The 21,159-nt window shown below is 47.8% G+C and overlaps 1 protein-coding gene across 5 annotated transcripts in view; it reads right to left on the bottom strand.

Moving 5' to 3' along the window:
* Nucleotides 1-21,159, bottom strand: part of LOC147117753 (catenin delta-2-like) — a 1,234,825-nt gene that overhangs the window by 49,560 nt on the left and 1,164,106 nt on the right. For all 5 annotated transcript variants that reach the window (XM_085988992.1, XM_085988995.1, XM_085988993.1 and 2 more), the window contains one exon: nt 16,240-16,324. In XM_085988992.1, coding sequence (XP_085845118.1) covers nt 16,240-16,324 — 85 coding nt within the window. The remainder of the gene's footprint in view (nt 1-16,239; nt 16,325-21,159) is intronic.

The following is a 21,159-nucleotide window of genomic DNA, read 5'->3' as shown; positions in this document are numbered from 1 at the left end:
TGGCAAACATTCAAAGATCGCATGAATGAACTACAGAATTTGTTCATCCCAGTTTGGCATAAAAATAAAACAAAAAAAGTGACCCAACTGTGGCTAACAAGGGAAATTAGGGATAGCATAAGATCCAAGGAGAGGACATATAAATTGGCCAGAAAAAGCAGTAAAACTGAGGATTGGGAGCAGTTTAGGATTCAACAAAGGAGGACAAAGGGATTAATTAAGAAGGGGAAAATAGAATACGAGAGTAAGCTTGCAGGGAACATAAAAACTGACTGTAAAAGCTTTTATAGATATGTGAAGAGAAAAAGATTGGTGAAGTCAAGTGTAGGTCCCTTGCAGTCAGAATCAGGGGAATTTATAAGGGGGAACAAAGAAATGGCAGACCAATTAAATACATATTTTGGTTCTGTCTTCACAAAAGAGGACACAAATAACCTCCCAGAGATGTCGGGGAACATAGGGTCTGATGAAAGGGAGGAACTGAAAGAAATCAGTATTTGTAGGGAAATGGTGTTAGGGAAATTGATGGGATTGAAGGCCGATAAATCCCCAGGGCCTGATAATCTACATCCTAGGGTACTTAAGGAAGTGGCCCTAGAAGTAGTAGATGCATTGCTGATCATCTTCCAACATTCGACAGAATCTGGAACAGTACCCATGGATTGGAGGGTAGCTAATGTTACCCCACTATTCAAAAAAGGTGGTAGAGAGAAAATGGGGAATTACAGACCGGTAAGCCTGACATCAGTAGTGGGGAAAATGCTAGAGTCCATTATAAAAGATGTAATAGCAAAGCACTTGGAAAACAGTGACAGGATCGGACAAAGTCAACATGGATTTACAAAAGGTAAATCGTGCTTGACTAATCTACTGGAATTTTTTGAGGATGTAACTGGTAAAATAGATAAGGGAGAACCAGTGGATGTGGTGTATTTGGACTTTCAAAAGGCTTTCGATAAGGTCCCGCATAAGAGATTAGGCACATGGGATTGGGGCAAGGTATTGACTTGGATAGAGAACTGGTTGGCAGACAGGAAGCAAAGAGTTGGAATAAACGGGTCTTTTTCCGAGTGGCAGGCAGTGGCTAGTGGGGTACCGCAGGGATCGGTCCTTGGACCCCAGCTATTCACAATATATATTAATGATCTAGATGAGGGAACTAGATGTAATATCTCCAAGTTTGCAGACGACACAAAGCTGGGTGGGCGTGTGTGCTGTGAGGAGGATGCCAAGAAACTCTAGTATGATTTGGACAGGCTGGGTGATTGGGCAGAAGAATGGCAGATGCAATATAACGTGGATAAATGCGAGGTTATCCACTTTGGTGTCAAAAACAGGAAGGCAGATTATCATCTGAATGGCAATAGATTGGGAGAAGGGGAAGTGCAACAAGACCTGGGTGTCCTTGTGCACCAGTCGCTGAAGGTAAGCATGCAGGTGCTGCAGGCGGTTAAGAAGGCAAATGGTATGTTGGCCTTCGTAGCAAGAGGGTTTGAGTACAGGAACAAGGATGTCTTGCTGCAGTTGTACAGGGCCTTGGTGAGACCACATCTTGAGTATTGTGTGCAGTTTTGGTCGCCTTATCTGAGGAAGGATGTTCTTGCCATGGAGGGAGTGCAGCGAAGATTCACCAGGCGGATACCTGGGATGGCAGGAATGACGTATGAGGAGAGATTGGGTCGATTGGGCTTGTACTCGCTGGAGTTTAGAAGAATGAGAAGGGATCTCATTGAAACTTATAAAATTCTGACAGGACTGGACAGACTAGATGCAGGAAGGATGTTCCTGATGGCCGGGAAGTCCAGAACCTGGGGTCACAGTCTAAAGATAAGGGGTAAGCCATTTAGGACAGAGATGAGGAGGAATTTCTTCACCCAGAGAGTGGTGAACCTGTGGAATTCTCTACCACAGAAGGCAGTTGAGGCCAATTCATTAAATATATTCAAGAAGGAGTTGGATATATTTCTTAAGGCTAAAGGGATCAAGGGATATGGGGAGAAAGCGGGGACCGGGTCCTGAATTTGGATGATCAGCCATGATCTCATTGAATGGCGGAGCAGGCTCGAGGGGCCGAATGGCCTACTCCTGCTCCTATCTTCTATGTTTCCTTCTTGCTTTCAGATTCCTCACCTTGGGTGGCGGAGCAAGGGATAAGGAGCAAGATCCTTCTTGTTTTAGCCTCAAATAACTGCATATAATCCCAATAAAACAGAAAATGCTGGAACCACCCAGCAGGTCAGACAGTGTCTGTGGCGAGTGAAACAGAGTTAATGGTTCAGGTTGAGTTCTGATGAAAGATCATCGACCTGAACCATTATCTCTGTTTCTCTCTCCACAGATCCTCCCTAACCTGCTGAGTATTTCCAGCATTTTATGTTTTTATTTCAGATTTCCAGCACTGGCAGTATTTTGCTTTGGTATTCAATTTGACAGAATGGGGAAATCCAACACATTTCACAACATAAGAAAGCCTCTGTACTTTCATTATCTATATAATGGGCAGGATTTTCATTGGGCCATGGAGGCGGGATTGGAGGCGTGTGGGGGGTTAAAATCCCGAAATCGGGGGGCATGAACCCATCCCGCCTCCAACCCACCTCCATGCCAGTTTCTAAAGGAGGCGGGTACCCGCCCGCACTGGGACCCACCTCCCCGAGGCGGGAAGGGGATTAGTGCCAATTAACTGCCTGTTAACAGGTAGTTATCAGGCAGTTTTTAGCCTAATCCCTATTTTCATTCTTGAAGTGTGGGATTCCTGACGGCGCCAAACCACGCCAAGTTAGCGAGGCAGGCCGTTGGGCTGAAGGGTTCGAGATGTCTGGTGTTCAGGTGAGTGATGGGTGCATGAATGCAGAGGTAAGTGTGTTTGGTGCGTTTAGTGTTTAAAGAAGTTTTACTTACCTTTACAGCCTTCCTTCCTTCAGGTCTCGGGAGTCCCTCATCTCACCAGCACAGAAAGCAGAACGGCCGCGATCTGTCAAAAATTGCAGCATTCAGCTTTCTGTTCCGGAGACATCTCTAAATCATCCTGAGAGGAAGGAATTAACTTAAAGTACAGATTGTCAGTGTTTGACAGCTTCAAACAGCTGTCAAACGCTGTTATTTCATCTGTCAAAAGGTCTTGACAGATGAAATATCAATCTGTGACATCACCTGTTGCCGGATGGCCCTTAATTGGCCTGCTGAGTCCGCTGGGCAGGCTCAACAAGGTCAATCAAGTCAAAGTCGCGTGGGTTGGTTACAACTCGATGGAGGCGGGGCTACAACCCCGAAAGTTGTAGTCCCGCCTCCTCAATGAAAATCCAGTCCAATGTGTTTATAATGAGATGTGGCTGGGTCACTTTGAATCCATTTCACTACAGGCTTAATGGCCCTGATATTTACAGGGAGGTGGGGACGGTGCGGGCGAGGCCAAAATTGGCCGAAGAACCCGGCAAGTTTGCCAACGTGGAGACCCTGACAATCTTAATGGCAGGACCTTATTGGCATCTTGTAGGGCAGCCCTGCCTGGCAGTCGGTTTAATGGGCAGCCTGACCAGTGGTGGGGGAGGAGGCCTGTGATCGGGAGGATGAGGGGGAGGAGGCCCGTGATTGGGAGGACTAGGGGGAGGGGGCCCATGATCGGGAGGACTAGGGGGAGGAGTCCCGTGATCAGGAAGGCTGGGGGAGGAGGCCCGTGATCAGGAGGACTGGGGGAGGAGGCCCGTGATCGGGAAGGCTGGGGGGAGGAGGCCCGTGATCGGGAGGACTAGGGGGAGGAGGCCCGCGATCGGGAGGACTAGGGGGAGGAGTCCCGCGATCAGGAGGACTAGGGGGAGGAGTCCCGTGATCAGGAAGGCTGGGGGGAGGAGGCCCGTGATCGGGAGGACTAGGGGGAGGAGGCCCGTGATCAGGAAGGCTGGGGGGAGGAGGCCCGTGATCGGGAAGACTGGGGGGAGGAGGCCCGTGATCGGGAGGACTAAGGGGAGGAGGCCCGTGATCAGGAAGGCTGGGGGGAGGAGGCCCGCGATCGGGAGGACTAGTGGGAGGAGGCCCGTGATCGGGAGGACTAGGGGAAGGAGGCCCGTGATCGGGAGGACTAGGGGGAGGAGGCCCATGATCGGGAAGGCTGGGGGGAGGAGGCCAGTGATCAGGAAGGCTGGAGGGAGGAGGCCCGCGATCAGGAAGGCTGGGGGGTGGAGGCCCGTGATCGGGAGGACTAGGGGGAGGAGGCCCGTGATCGGGAGGACTAGGGGGAGGAGGCCCGTGATCGGGAAGGCTGGGGGGAGGAGGCCCGTGATCGGGAAGGCTGGGGGGAGGAGGCCCGTGATCAGGAAGGCTGGAGGGAGGAGGCCCGTGATCAGGAAGGCTGGGGGGAGGAGGCCCGTGAGCGGGAGGACTAGGGGGAGGGGTCCTGTGATCGGGAGGACTAGGGGGAGGAGGCCTGTGATCGGGAGAGCTAGGGGTGCTGATGGCTTCCTTGAGCAGCCTGGGGGGAGCACACCTGCTCCTCCTGACTCACAAGGAGTGCTAAAAGAGCCCATTGGGAGCCGGCAGCTCCTGCCTCGGTTCAGCTGCCGGGAGTCCCACAGCTCGGGCCTCCCCCTCACTTTCTGTTAAATTTAAATCGCAGTGCCGATTGATGTCATCAGGCCGAGACTTTGGTATGTTAATTAGCCCCTGCCGTGGCCTGAATTCTGCACTTTAAAATTTAAAGGGGCATGAATGGGGTTGGTTTAAGGTCGGGTTGCGCGACCCTGATATTTTAACTACCGCCCCTCGGGGTGAGTTTAAAATCGAGGTCAAAGTGTCTGTGTTAGGGTAGAAACTGCATTGTGGGGAAAAGAAGTTATACAGGTGATGCTGCCATAGACTGCTGCAATAAGATGAGCAGGCCTCAATATACTTTTTAATAGAAAAGCCAGTAGTGTTGCTGTCACTAGAAGCAGCATCTCCCAAACCCTTGACCTACACCACCTAGAAGGTCAAGGGCAGCAGGCGCATGGGAACACCACCACCTCCAAGTTCCGCACCAAGTCACACACCATCCTGACTTGGAAATATATCGCTGATCCTTCATCGTCCCTGAGACAGAATCCTGGGACTCCCTATCTAACAGCACTGTGGGAGTACCTTCACCACACAGACTACAGCGGTTCAAGAAGGCAGCTCACCACCACTTTCTCAGGGCAACTAGGGATGGGCAATAAATGCCAGTGATGCCCATATCCCGAGAATGTATAAAACAAGCGCTCCCTGATAACTGTCTGTATAGTTATTAGTCTGTTGTATCTGGCAGACGGTTAGTCTGTTTAATGTTGCACCTACTGTGGTAGCTCTATTTGCTTGTGTGGAACACTTCTGATTTATTTTGCCCAAGTCTGATTTTCACGTTTAAAGCAAGGTGTTCGAGGGCTTGTGACAGGTTTCTGAGGGGAGAGGACCCTGCTATTTTGAAGTCCACTTGGCAGACAGCTGTGCAGCCAGGTGCTGCTCATTTTGAGAATAAATGGGACAGCTTTCTCCCGGATTGTCAGTCCTTCTGATCCCATTGAGATAGAGGTTGATGTCGGTAGACTAAACCTCAGGTACTGTATAAGTTAACTTACAGACATTGGTACATGTTTATTATTACTCGGCAAAGGGTCACATCTGTTTTAGTATGAGAGAGCTCATGTCAATTCGGTGAATTGTTACAGTAAAAGGGTTTCTACATGGCCTCCAATATCAGCCGTGACTCAGTGGTAGCATTCTCGCTCTGAGTCGGAAGGTTGTGGGTTCAAGTCCCACTCCAGAGACTTGAGCAGAAAATCTAGGTCAACACTCTAGTGCAGAACTGAGGGAGTGCTGCACTGTCGGAAGTGCCGTCTTTCAGATGGGGCGTTAAACCAAGGCCCCACCTGCCCTCTCAGGTGGACGTAGAAGATCCCATGGCACTATTTCGAAGAACAGCAAGGGAATTCTCCCTGGTGTCTTGGCCAATATTTATTCCTCACCCAACATCACTAAAGCAGATTATCTGGTCATTATCACATTGCTGTTTGTGGGACCTTGTTGTGTGCAATTTGGCTGCCGCATTTCCTGACATTACTGCACTTCAAAAGTGCTTCATTTGCTGTAAAGCACTTTGGGACATCCTGAGGTAGTGAAAGGTGCTATATAAATGCAAGTCTTTCTTTCTTTACACAGTGCCGCATTAGCGGGGTAATTTTGACTCTGGGAGAGTGTAAAACGGGTGATATAGATTCAACTGGCCAACTTCAATGGAAATGAAAATCGGGGGAGATGTACAACGGGTGGCTGAATCGATATCGCCCGTTTTACTCTATCGTAAAAAGTCACAATTACCCCTGTTGTACGTGTAAAGTCATACTCCTGTTCGTAGGGAGTGAGTGCTCACTTACGAGGCTGATCTTTGACACTGAGCATGAGAGAAATATCCGTGGAGCCTAAAAATATCACAATTTCAATTGTCAAGTGGAGGTTCCTGCAAACGCAACACAGATTTCTAAGAGAATGCTTAAAAAAATGACACTGATAACAATTTTCTTGATTATGTTTACTGCATTCTGTTAAACCTGGAACTCACTTCAGGGAATCATTCCATTAAATTAAGATAAACAAGGCATTGGCTCTTTGAAGCGAACAAAGATTAACTGATCATTTAGCAAGTTAAAATTCACTTGATCATCATTGTCCTTGTAATTCAGTTACAAGCTGTACTACCTGGCATTACCACCAGGTGGCAGAAATGGTCTTTGCAGCTGGACTTTTGGTAAATGCCCCACAGGACTGGATATAACTTTGCACTGCATGTGTGGTAGAACATGACTTATGAACACTGGACACCTCGCTGCACGGTTTAAGATGCCAGATTGTGGTGAATATTGTGACCATTTAAAAACATATTTTAGCAAAATGACTCTCAGGGCATTAATTGGGGAACGCAATGTGAAAGTACACATTGCCCATTTCCCTCCTTGTTCTACCCTTGCCTCAGTGAAACACCCAGTTAAGAATGGTAGTGATTTCACAGCACAGAATTGAGCAACAAGCCAACAGGAAATGTGTGGCCCACGGCCAATGCCTGCGAATCTTCACCAAGGATCTGCGCGATATAGGGTTGCCAACCCGCCAGGATTGCCCTGGAGTCTCCAGGAACTGAAGATTAGTCTCCAGGACACTGCTGCGAGCAGCCCAGGAGAAAAATCATAGGGGCATTAAAAAAAAATGTTCTTTGAACACTTCTGTTTATTAGTTATAAAAAATATTGGAAATGGGAAAAAAGGCTGTTTGGCCACAAGGGGTGCTAAAACTTCCATGAACACTTCCAACCAGAGTTGCCAACTCTAGTGTGACAGGTAATGGAAGTCGCTAATACTGTGTCAGTCAGAGGGCGTGTCAGTCAGACTGCTGGCTGGTTACCTGATTGAATCCTCATCTGTAGGAAAATGTCCAAAGGCGTTTTCACAGGAGCACAATCAGACAAAATTTGGCGCCAAGCCAAAGGAGAAGATATTAGGACAGGTGACCAGAAGCTCGGTCAAAGAGGCAGGTTTAATGGACCGTCTTTAAGGTGCAGAGAGAAGTGGAGAGGTTTAGGGAGGGAATGCCAGAGCTGAGGGCCCAGGCCGCTGAAGGCACAGCCGCCAATGGTGGGGCGATGAAAATCGAGGTTGCGCAAGAGGCTAGAATTATATACCTTTGACCTCTCTCCCTCACCAAATTCGTGCACTTCCATCTTCTCTACTTTCCCAGGAAAGTTATGAGACTTCTTTTGCATGGGCAGGGGGCACTATTATTCTCAGTGTGACTTAAAAAAAAACAGAATTAGCTCTGGACTTTCCCACTGCACCTGCACAAAGAGCATTTCAGATATGAATCTGCACCCAGGACAATCAGCTGAACTTGCCTCCACACCTCCCTCTCCCAGCACACACAGGTGGGAAGCTCACAATGCAAAAAAAATTACACCGCTCAAGTTTTTTTTTTTTAATTTTCAGGATTCAACACACGTTCTGGTGAAATCCTTGTGTCTTTTTGTACGTTGCTTGCCTCCACGAGGCCGTGAATCACAGTTACTCCCACTGGGATTCTGCAGCGCTGAACGGTACGAATATGCTTCAGGGAATCAATTCAATACATGTGGTAAAATAAGAGCCAAGTGTAAAGGTTTGTTCCATTAGGAGCCGTACAATCACTTTGTTTCACGACGGATTCATTTCCCCTATCTATCATCCTTTGTGTGTCAGCCTTGGCTCAGTTGGTAGCAGGCTTGCCTCTGAGCCAGAAGTTGTGGGTTCAAACCCCACTCCACAGATCTGAGCACATAATCGAGGCTGACACTCGAGTGCAGTACTGAGGGAGTGCTGCACTGTCGGAGGAGCCGTCTTTCGGATGGATGTTAAACCGAGGCCCTGTCTGCCCTCTCAGGTGGACGTAAAAGATCCACTGATTATCTTAAACAAAGAATACAACTATCACCTGTGTTTAACCAGTTGTAGAGTGGAGACTGACATGCCTGGCCTGGCACACCACACCACTTTCCATACCTCGGGAGCCTACTGTCAATAAGGGCAGACATCGATGACGAAGTTCAACACCGCCTTCAGTGTGCCAGTGCAGCCTTCAGTTGCCTGAGGAAGAGAGTGTTTGAAGACCAGGACCTCAAACCCAGCACAAGTTCATGGTCTACGGAGCAGTAGTGATACCCGCCCTCCTGTATGCTTCAGAGACATGGACCATGTACAGCAGGCACCTCAAAGCACTGGAGAGGTACCACCAACGCTGCCTCCACAAGATCCTGCAAATCCATTGGCAGGATAGGCGCAACAACGTCAGTGTTCTCGCTCAGGCCAACATCCCCAGTATCGAAGCTCTGACCACGCTCGATCAGCTCCGATGGACGGGCCACATCGTCCGCATACCCGATACAAGACTCCCAAAACAAGCGCTCTACTCGGAGCTCCGACACGGCAAAAGAGCCCCAGGTGGGCAGAGGAAACGCTTCAAGGACACCCTCAAAGCCTCCTTGAAAAGAGCAACATCCTCACCGACACCTGGGAATCCCTGGCCCAAGACCACACAAAGTGGAGGAGAAGCATCCGGGAAGGCGCCGAACACCTTGAGTCTCTTCGCCGGGAGTAAGCGGAAGCCAAGCACAAACAGCGGAAGGAGCGCACGTCAACCCAAGCACCCCACCCACCCGCCCCTTCAACCACCGTCTGCCCCACCTGTGACAGAGACTGTAGGTCCCGCATTGGACTCATCAGTCATCCTCGGTTCTGAGGGACTGCCTAAGAAGAAGAAGAAGAGGCACACCATAGCTCTACAGGGTACACTGCAGGTCATGGTGAGTAGACTCAGGGTATACTGAAGGTACACAGGGTACTGTTTAAGTTTACAGGTCATGCCGTGTATACTGAAGGTATATTGGGTACACTGAGAGTAAACCAGCAAAAGAACACGCACAGCACAGGGAGGGTTTAACACAGAGATAAGACAGAGGGGAGAGGAGCTTACAGAAAGAGGGAGGAAAAGAATCACTGACAGATGCAGAGAGAAAGTGGGTGTGTCAGCAAGATACACAGACAATAATGAAAGAAGGTGGGTGTGGCAGCGACAGATACAAAGACAGTGGCTGGAATTTTCCGGGGTGGTAGCGGGCACGATCGGAGGCAGGTCGGGTGGGAAGTTGTTATTTTTGGGAGCGGGTCGGGAACCCGCCGTCATCCTACTCCCACGCGCCTTTCCCCCAGGTGCGTCTGTCAGTGCGGACCCGACCCGACCGGCAGAGGTGGGCGGCCCAATTTAAATTATTAGTATCTAATTGGCAGACCCTTAAGAGTGGTTTTAATCTTACCTTTTAAATTTAACTGCATGGCCACGGGAAACAAGCTGCTCGAGAACCACGTCTGTCAACCTGAGGCGGGAGTTCAGTGGCCATTACTCCAGTTGATTAGTTGACATCAAATGTACTAAAAAAGCTTCCACCTGACAGATGATCACTTTCCTCAGTAGAAGCTGTTTCTCACTGCATTCCCAGCACAGATTCTACGGAAACTTTACATAAACATTGGATAAAACACCCAAGTAGCTACCTTGTGAATCTACTTGTGTGCCATCTTTCTCTTCTGCGTGCTTCTACGAGGTGCTAGCCCTGAGGCTTCAGCAGAGGTACAGGCAGCCTGCTCACTCCCCTGCTGCCAAGGAGCTGGAGAGCACCTTGCTGCATATCAATGGGGCCATGAGGACCCACGTGTACGCTGACATCCCTCCTAGAGAGGAGGTCAATGAGCCTCTGCCATCTATTCTCCATAGAGACCATGTGCTCCTATGAGTGGTGCATTAGCTGCTCCATGTAGGTGGCCATCCTATCCATGGAGGAGCCTACAGTCGCCATCGCCTGTGACATGGTTGGAGATGGACTCCTCCATTCTCTGAACATTTACAGACATTGCGCTTGCAAAACCTGTCAGAGCCCCCTGCTCTTCTTCCTGTACCTCCAGGATCGCCCTCTTTCTGGATGGCCCCCGAGGCTCAGCGTCTGCATGCAGTTGAGCAGAGCTGGGAGTTTCCTGCGGCCTCCGGCGAGGAGTCTCCACTACAGTCTCTGTCTCCACCATCTGCTCTTGCTCACTTGTGACTTGTGAGACACCAGGTGACAACACTACTCTATCTCGCATGGGCACCACCGAGGTGCGCTTATGTCTGGTGATGGTGCACCCTCAGAGGCTGGAGGCTCCTCTGAGGAGTCGTCTTCCTCTTCCTGCTGGACAGTGGCGAGGGGGGGGGGGCTCTTGATGGACCTGTGGGAGAGTAAATAGATGAGTTAAATATGTCGTATAAAGAATGGGTACAGATACCATTATGTACATGATGATCATTCAGTGGCTGCTGACATCAGTGCCCATATGAGTGACTGCTGTATGCCATGTAGTTGTATGATATGTAAATCTGTCACAAGGTTGCTGAGATGTCCCCCTCTCTCCGTCTCCCACCTCCAGCTGCTCGGCGACTCCAGATATTTCTAAAGCCGCCTCCTCTGCTGTTGAAAGATTTGCAAATGATGGAGGGCCACCGCCAGTTCTCGCCCTCTCCCTCTTATTGTGGGCTCTCTTTTCCTGCAAGGAGAGAAAGAAGAGAAGGTTGAGTGAGAGTGATGGAATGAGTGTAAGGAATGGATGGGTTAGATCTTTAGAGGGTGACTATGATGGAGTGGGGTACCAAAGCCAAGTGGCCTCCTTGTGTATTGTTAGTTAGTATGATTGCACTAGGATGCGGGTGAGTGTGATGGGTGGCTAGTCAGATGGGGATGTGATAATGTAGATAGAGAGGGGTGGGTGGACGTGCAAGGTAAGTTGGTGTGAGTAAGGATGTGCAGGGGTAGGTCTGGGAAGGCAGAGTGATGGGGATGTGATGAGAGGCACAGCAGGATGAGGTTGAGTGTGGCTTTGTACTTACCTTTCCTGATCTAATGAAATAATTGAAACGTTTGTGGCACTGCATCCAGGTCCTCCTGACAACATCCCTGCTAGTGACCCCCTCTGCTATCTCCCAACCAGGCTGTTTTGGTGTCCTCGGGAGGTCTCTTCTGCCCATTGGAAGGGAAGAAGACCTCCCTGCGTGCTCTGTCTCCCTCCATAAACATATGGAGGGAGTCATCGGCGAACCTGGGTGTAACCCTCTGCCTCTGTGCAGTCATTGTCAGTGTTTGCAGCACTCCAATACTGTAGTGCACTGACAGCACTATGTTAGATTAAACTTCAAATCCAATGTGGGCATGGCCCCTTTAAAGACCCCGGCTGAAAACGCTTCATTGATGACATCACCAGACCCGCACCATTTAATTGGGCTGGGTAACGCGCAGGGCGGGCTTAATGGGCCCTATTAAGGGAAAGTCATTTTTAGCAGCGGGATGGAGCCAGCCATGGGGTCGCAACCAGCCACGGACACCGCCCACACCGGACCCGCCCAGGTAGGCAAAATTCCAGCCAATAATGAGAAAGTGGATGGAAGCCGAGGAAGAGCAGAAGACAAACAGAAAGGCAGAGAATAGTAGATGGATAGTATTAGAGTGGGAAACAAGTAGAAGGACAAGTACTGAAAAAGTGACACTTACTATTTTTATTTTTATCTGCAAACAGCATTGCTGGAGATCAATCAGTATTCATGTACTTTCCTTTCCCACAGAAGGCTTTCCCAGGTAAGCTGGTGGTATTTGCAGCCATTACCCTGAGGCATCAAACGAATTGTTCCCATTACCAATAAGAAAGTTTAAACTCCCTTTCCTTCTGGGCATGTCAGTAATTCAGTGGAAATGGAATGACCTACATAATTCGGCAATCAGTCAAGCATACTGTACAAAGAAAAGTGCCTGTGGATTTTTCGATTGGCTGTTAGACTTCTTCATGAATCCTAACCTTGTTCCAAAGGTTGGCATCACTGAAAGCTGATGTCTTTGGTGGTGATTCATGTACTCGAAAAGACACACATGTGATTGATACTTTAATATAAATTTTTACTTTAGCACTAAAATATAAAGCACTGGGCAGTGCCGGAGCACATTAAGAATCATAGCGTTTTCCAGCATTAGGCCCATCACACCTGTGCCGGCTCTCTGAATGAGCTATCCACTTAGTCGCATTCTTCCTCCCTTTACCCATATCATTCTTCATTTTTCTTTTTCAAATATTTATCCACTTCCCTTTTTAAAAGCTATGATGAATTCTGCTTCCACCACCATTTCATGTCCTAACAACCCTCCGTGTAAAGAAAAATAGCTCCTAATCTCTCCCTTCGTTCTTTTAGTGATGATCTTAATTTTATGCCGTTACTGACTCACCAACCAGATGTCAAGTTGTGTCTGATAACTCTCCTGTAAAGTGCCTTGGGATGTTTTACCACGTTAAAGGCATGATATAAACGCAAGTTGTTGTGGAAATAGCTTTTCTTGATGTACTTTATCATAAAAACCTTTTACAATTTTGAACATCTCTATTATATATTTTAAACTTTTTTGCTGTATTGAAGAGTCCCAGGCTGGAATTTTGCCTACCTGGGCGGATCCGGTGCGGGCGGTGTCCATGACGGGTCACGACCCCGCTGCTGGCTTCATCCCGCTGTTGAAATGAACTTACCTTAACGGGGCCTATTAAGCCCGCCCAGAGCGTTACCCAGCCCAATGGGATGGAGCGGGCCTGGTGACGTCATTTGTGACGTGTTTTCAGCCGGGATCTTTAAAGGGGCCATGGCCACATTAGATTTGAAGTTTAATGTAACATAGCGCTGTCAGTGCACTACAGCATTGGAGTGCTGCAAACACTGGCAATGACTACACAGAGGCAGAGGGCTACACCCAGGTTCTCCGATGACTCTCTCCATATGCTTATGGAGGGAGTCAGAGCACGCAGGGAGGGCCTTTTCCCTTCCCATGGGCGGAAGAGACCTCCCCAGGAGACCAAGACAGCCTGGTTGCAGGTTGCAGAGGAGGTCACCAGCGGGCATGTGGTCAGGAGGACCTGGGTGCAGTGCCGCAAACGTTTCAATTATCTCATTAGATCAGGAAACGTTAGTACAAAACCACACTCAACTGCATCCTGCTGTGCCTCTCATCACTCTGCCTTCCCTACCCTACTCCTGCACGTCCTTACTCCTTGCATACACACCCATCCCTCTCTCTCTATCTACATTATCACATCCCCATCTCACTAGCCACCCCTCACACTCACCCTCATCCTTGTTCAATTATACCAACTAACAACACACAAGGGTAGCCGCTTGGGTGTTTTCTCCAATGTTTATGTAAAGTATCTGTTAATGTGGTGTCAAACATAAAAATCTTTAATTTCAACACTGGACAAATTTCTGTGCACCTTTGGATGTGGCTTAGTGAATTGCAGTGAATGATGAGACATAACGGTACCCCTCCGCAATGGTGATGAGTGTGAAAGGAATGGCTTGGGCATTGTAGGGATGCTTTATGGTGCTGGTGGGGGGTGGTGCCAACCTGGCGCATCATGTGGCAGCCATATGGGTGTACAGCATCAAGTGAAGTAAATCTGGCCATGGTGAGGCCCTCCCTGGCCTCCAGGGCAGCAATGTGCTTGGGTGCTGATGCCCGTGTCCTGTGCAGCATCAGGTGATTGTGGAGAAGGTTGGTGTTGTTGTTGGTGCTGCTGGTGTGCCTGGTGCTGCTGGTGTTGGGGCTCATCGTGGTCGGATTCTGAGGATCAAAGTGAGGCAATATAAACGGCATCCATGTTGATGGAATAGATGGCAGGTGAAGTAGAGATGACAGAAGCATTCTGTCAATGGTGAGAGAGTTCTTCCAATGAGGTGACACTGGATGGAGACTTTGCTGGAAACACTTGCAGCCTGCAGAATCTGTGCTGGAAATGGACTGAGCAACAGCTTCTGCCTGAGGAAAGTGATCACCTGTCAGGTGGGAGCTTTTACTTTACATTTGACGCTGTCAAGTAATCAGCTGGAACAATGACCACGGAACTCCCGCCTCAAGGTTGACAGATGTGGTTCCCGAGCTGCATGAATCCCGTGGCCATGCAGGGAAATTTAAAAAGTAAGTGAAGAAAGGCTCTTAAGTGCCTGTAAACTACCTGATAATGGTTTCAATTGGGTTGCCCGCCGCTGCCGGTCGGGTCGGCTCCACGATGACGGACGCACCTGGGAGAAAGGCGCGTGGGAGCGAGATGACAGCGGGTTCCTGACCCACTGTCAAAAATAGCAACTTTCCCACCTGACCCGCCACCAATCGTGCCCGCTACCACCCCGGAAATTTCCAGCCCCAGTGTTTCTAATCTCTCTTCACAACTAAGCCTCTCATCCCTAGTATCATCTTAGTATTACATACTATTTACAACACAGAAACACACCATTCGGCCTCACAGGTCCATGCCGGTGTTTATGCTCCACACAAGCCCCCTCGCACCTTACTTCATCTCATCCTATCAACATGTCCTTCTATTACTTTCTCCTCATGTACTTATCTAGCTTCCCCTTAAATGCATCTCTGCTATTCGCCTCAACTACTCCTTGAGGTAGCAAGTTCCATATTTTAATCACTCTCCGGCTAAAGAAATTTCTCCTGAATTCCTTATTGGATTTATTGATGACTATCTTATATTTATGGCCCCTAGTTTTGTTCTCCCCCGCAATTGGAAACATATTCTCTACGTCTAACCTATCAAACCCCTTTATAATTTTAAAGACCCCTATCAGGCCACCTCTCAAGTCTTCCCTTTTCCAGAGAAAAGATCCCCAGCTTGTTCAGTCTTTCCTGATAGTTATAACCTCTCAATTCTGGTATCAGCTTGTAAAATGTTTTGCATCTTCTCCAGTGCTTCCATATCCTTTTTGTAATATGGAGCTCAGAACTGAGCACAGTACTGTAAGTGTGGTCTAACCAAGGTTCGGTATAAGTTTAACATAACTGCTCTTCTGTACTCTCTCCATGGCTTTCACGTCCTGCCTAAAGTAAGGCGCCCAAAACTGGACACAACATTCTAACGGCAGCCTAACTAATGATTCTTGTACTCTTAGTATTACTTTGTTTCATTTGTATGCTATAACCCTGTTTATAAAACCTAGGACCACATATGCTTTTTTGTTTCCAACAGATTTTTGGTTCTGGTGCCACTGGGTGGATTCAACTTTTAAAGATTTGTATATCTAAGTCTCTCTGCTCCTCCACTCCTTTTAAAGTTTTACCATTTAGTGTATATCTCCTCCTTATTCTTCCTCACAAAATTTAACATCTCACATTTCTCCTGATTAAATGTCCTACATTACAACAATGACTACACTTCATTCAAACATATGGAAATGATGGACAGGAAAAGACCCACTGGTCCACCTAGCCTGACCCATACAGTTGTGATGTCTTGTGCATCATGATACAGGCACTCCCCACCCACCCCGAGCCATGTAATTTACTGGGAGAGGTGAAAAAACAGATAAATACCCAGGCCAATTAAGGGGAAAAAAATCATTCCATTGGCTGTAAAGCACTTTGGGATGTGCTGAGGTCATGAAAGACACTATATAAATGCAAGTTCTTTCTTTAAATTTTATCCACTATCTATCAGTCCATTCTACAACCCATCTACGTCCTCCTTAAGTCACTTAAAGTTCTTTCAATGTCATCCACATTTGTGCCCACTACAACTAAGTCGAGATATTTATATATATCCTGAAAACGGTTGCAACATGACTGGAGAATGGGGGAAAAAAAAATCACCTTACCTTCTTGTAGAGGCTCCTCAAATCTCGATATTGCCACATGCTGTTCAGGACCTGAGACGCTGCCTTCACCACCTTTGGCGAGTGTCTGTGTGTAAAATGCCACAGCACAAGTTAGAAACCACATAACCCTTTGGCTGGCAGGATTGGCATGACTGAAAATGTCAAGAAAAGAAAAACGGAGTGTGGTCTTTTAGAGAAAAAAAGGAATGAAGCAGACACACCAAGTTGGTATGAATCTGTCATCTTCAGATTTGTTATCTAGCAGGCTTTTTGCTTCAAATTAAGGCTGAAATAAATAAGTCTGAACAAATGGGTTCTAAAGGTTAATGTAGTGTATGATTGATTTTGCTCAGTAGTTGGAACTTGAACATCTACATATTTACTCTCCGTGACAAAATGTTGAATCGCTGCTCTCCTTTAACACATCAGGCTGATTGGGATGAATCTGCATTTGATTGGTAAGAACACCAGTGTAGGGATGACTGATCTGTTGTGAGAATTTGAGATGCTCACAGTCATTGGGTACAAGGACCAAGGGGAGAGAGCAGAGCCCCGCCCAGGGTTTTGGACCAGAGTGTGTTGGAAATTTCTAAACATGAACCTGGTACCAAATGTCTGTTTTTTTTTGTTGCATAGTACAAGTCAATTGGCTCCCAATTGTCAGCGGTAGGTCAGTGGTAGCACTCTCACCTCTGAGTCAGAACGGCGTGGGTTCAAGTCCCATTCCAGAGAGTTGAGCCCATAATCTAGGCTGACACTCCGGCCGACACTCCAGTGCAGTACTGAGGGAGTTCTGCACTGTCGAAAGTGCTATTTTTTTTTGGATGAAACGTTAAACCAAAGTCCTGTGTACCCTCTCAGGTGGATGCAAAAGATCCGATGGCTCTATTTCGAAGAAGAGCAGGAATATTTTCCCTGGCGTCCTGGCCAATATTTATCTCTCAACCACCGTCATGAAAACAGATTTTCTAGTCGTTATCTCATTGCTGTTTGTGGGAGCTTGCTGTGCATAGATAGGCTGTCGTGTTTCCTACATTACAACAGTGACGACACTTCAAAAGCACTTCACTCGCCGAGGTCATGAAAGCTGCTATCTAAATGCAAGTCTGTCTTTCTTTCTTTCCTTCCTTCCATTTCCTTCTGTGCCTTACAACGTGAAGGCATTTTTTGCAAACATCAGAACGCCGGGCAGTTTCTATCTCTTGCCCTGTCTCGAACTGTCTAAAAGTAGCAATAGCTCCCATCCCAACATCTGCTGCGGGAGAACAGATCATGTTGTCACTTCATTCTGAAATGGAGTCTGTCATGAATCTTATCATTCATGAAGAAATGACTCATGAAATAACACTGGGCGGCCAGCTGGTGGCGCCGTCCAAGGAGTATAAATACTCGGGCGTGGGCCCAGCTTGCCCAGGACGTTTTTGTAACCAGGAACTAGTGATGTAACTGGAATCTCATGGTTGTGAAACAGTTGATTAAAGCCTTGTTTTATACTCAAATCAAGTGCTTAGTAGTTTTCTTACATCAGAGTCTCTGGCTACAAAGACAGGGGAAAAAAAAAGAGTACCGGGGCAAATGGGTACGCTTGATTTGAATTCATTAAAAGAAAACTTTAATACCAGATGGAATGCGAGCCATGCAGAGACGTTTATCAAATCAAATCAACGATTGTCTGGCAGGCTCTCTGTGTGTTTGATGCTTTTGAAACTTGGGTGCAGATTACAGAACTACAGAGCAGCTCGTGGCTGAAGATCAATGCCAAGCAAATTATTCTGGCAATGCCGAGGGTTTCAGGTGAGAAGTTGGTTGGCTCCTTTATTGTGGTGAAACAGTCGACCCCCCCCAAGGCACCCCACTGTTCTTGATGCTTAATTCTGATTTTCCTTCTTGTTCCCTCCCTCTTATATCAGCTCACCGCTGATGTAGATTCTGGCAAGACACTTGTATAAACTGTTACTGCTGAAAACCAAATGCGACGACGTTACAAATGAAATCATCGGCGGGGGTTACGTTGCTGCTAAGTGTCTGCATTTTTATTTAAGTGTCTTGAGAAGCATAACATTTTACTTCCATCTTCTGGCAGATCAATGTGTGGATCTTATGACATTTCAGGCTGGGTTTTCCGACATGAAAACAAACCACGCCGTAAAGGGAGTCATCAATGGTGGGTGGAATTCATGGTTCAGGAGCTGAAATTTATTGAAAAGGGACATTCCTACACTGAGGGGCTAATATTCTGAATAGGCATTGGCGGTGAGGGGTGGGGAGCCTCGCTCGCTGCCAGGGTATATCGTACAATGGGGGGGGGAGGAGCACCATGCTAACCACCTTTCGCAAAGTGGACTTGGAAAATTGCCCCTTAAATGTCTGCCTCCAATCAACAGAGTCCAAAGCATGAAAAGAGACAAGGGGATAGATTTTGACTTTATAGTCGGCAGCCCGTTTTACATCTCCCGATTTTTATTTCCATTGACTTCAATGGGGAGAGATATAAAACGGGCTGCCGATTCGCTATCACCCGTTTTACACTATCACACAGTCAAAATTACCCCAAGAAGAGGTGCCGGAGACGCATTAATAAGGGGCACGTAAATCTCCCTATCTTCAGATTGTGAGGCAATTCAGCAGAATGACACTTTCCCCTTTAATCAAGCCACTAGAAGAAATTTAAAATGTTAACAGCAATTACCCAACCAATTTGCAGTTAAAAGCTGAGCATTGGACATGGATGATTTGGTACCAAACAGAGACAGACTTTGTAGAACATACAAGAGATGAAAATGGCAGCTGAGGCTTTTGCTCTCTATCAAGCTGTGATTTCAAATAAACCCAGATATGGGAATATACCAGATCAAAAATGTTGGGCCCAACACACTGCAGTTTTTACTGAACTCACAGCTGGGAAGGCGGGTTGAATTTTTCTTCTGTTTTAATATGAATCAATATTAATTATTCTGGAACCAAATTGCTACTTTCAATTCGGAAATAAGAAGGCATCAAAGTAAAAACTTTGGACTCGAAAAGATCCGATCAGATGTGGCGCATTATGGCTTTAGAAGCGGGCCTGTCTCAACCTGATGGAGGTGCTGAGTGTCATGTGGTATAAAATTGAAGTGTTTAAGATGATTAAAGGATTTGAAAGTGTAGATAGAGAGAAACTATTTCCTCTGTTGGGGACTCAGAACAAGGGGGCATAACCTTAAAATTAGAGCTAGTATGTTCAGGAGTAATGTCAGAAAGCACTTCTTCACATAAAGGGTAGTGGAAATCTGGAACTCTCCCCCGCAAAAAGCTGTCAATTGAAAATTTCAAAACGGAGATTGCTAGATTTTTGTTAGGCAAGGATATCAAGGGTTACGGGATCAAGGCGGATGAATGTGTGGCAGGAAAGCTGGTGCAGTACGGAGGGCTTTAGATTCCTAGGACATTGGGACCAGTTCTTGGGGAGGTGGGACCTGTACAGGCCAGATGATTTGCGCCTCAACGGAGCCGGGACCAATATCCTCACGGGGGGTTTGCTAGTGCTGTTGGGAGGGTTTAAACTAATTTGGAAGGGGGATGGGCACCAGGATATAGCATTCGAAAGGAGAAACAAGGTGAACAAAGGATTGGGAGAGACAAATAGCACCAGAGTAAGAAATAGAATGGTATTAGGTGGGGTCAGACTAAGAGAGAATACAAGAAGGTCAAATATAGGTTTACAGTGCATGTGTGTGAACGCACGAAGCGTGGGAAATAATGTTGGTGAGCTGCAGGCGCAAATAGACACATGGGAATATGATGGTAGACCCATCGTTTCAGCCTGTTCTTGCCCCACGGAACTTATCTCTTCCTATCTCAACTCTATTTTTTCTCCCCTTGTCCAGTCTTTTCCCACCTACATCCGCGACTCTTCCGACGCCCTCCGCCACTTTAACAGTTTCCTGGCCCCAACTGTCTCCTTTTCACTATGGGTGTACAATCCCCCTACACCTCCATCCCCCACCAGGACGGCCTGAGGGCGCTCCGCTTCTTCCTTGAAAAGTGGCCCAACCAGTCCCCATCCACCACCACCCTCCTCCGCCTGGCTGAACTTGTTCTCACATTGAACAACTTCTTCTTTGACTCCACTCACTTCCTCCAAATCAAAGGTGTTGCTATGGGAACCCGCATGGGTCCTAGCTATGCCTGCCTTTTCGTGGGATATATGGAACACTCTTTGTTCCAGTCCTACTCAGGTTCCCTCCCTCACCTCTTTTTCCGGTACATTGATGACTGTATCGGTGCCATTTCCTGCTCTCGCCCCGAACTAGATAACTTCATTCACTTTGCTTCCAATTTCCACCCTTCCCTCACCTTCACATGGTCCATCTCCGACTCTTCCCTTCCCTTCCTCGACTTCTCCGTCTCCATCTCTGGGGATAGGTTATTGACAAACATTCACTACAAGCCCACTGACTCCCACAGCTACCTGGATTACACTTCCTCCCACCCCGCCTCCTGTAAGGACTCAATTCCATTCTCCCAGTTTCTCCGTCTCCGCCGCATCTGCTCTGATGATGCCACCTTCCATACCAGTGCTTCCGACATGTCTTCCTTTTTCCTCAGCCAAGGATTTCCCTCTACTGTGGTTGACACGGACCTCGACCGTGTCCGTTCTATCTCCCGCACTTCTGCCCTCACCCCTGCCCTTCCCTCCCAGAACCATGATAGGGTTCCTCTTGTCCTCACCTTTCACCCCACCAGCCGCCACATTCAATGGATCATCCTCCGCCATTTCCGCCACCTCCACTGTGATCCCACCACCAAACACATCTTCCCCTCACCTCCCCTTTCAGCATTCCGAAGGGAGCGCCCCCTCCGCCACACCCTGGTCTACTCCTCTATCACTCCCAACACCCCTTCCCCTGGCACCTTCCCGTGCAAGCGCAGGAGATGCAA

This window comes from Somniosus microcephalus, chromosome 5 (assembly GCF_052327205.1).
Source record: "Somniosus microcephalus isolate GS21.2 chromosome 5, FLI_Smic_1.0, whole genome shotgun sequence".
Classification (NCBI taxonomy): domain Eukaryota; kingdom Metazoa; phylum Chordata; class Chondrichthyes; order Squaliformes; family Somniosidae; genus Somniosus; species Somniosus microcephalus.
The sequence above is the reverse complement of the archived record's forward strand: the minus strand, read 5'-3'. Positions and strand labels throughout refer to the sequence as shown.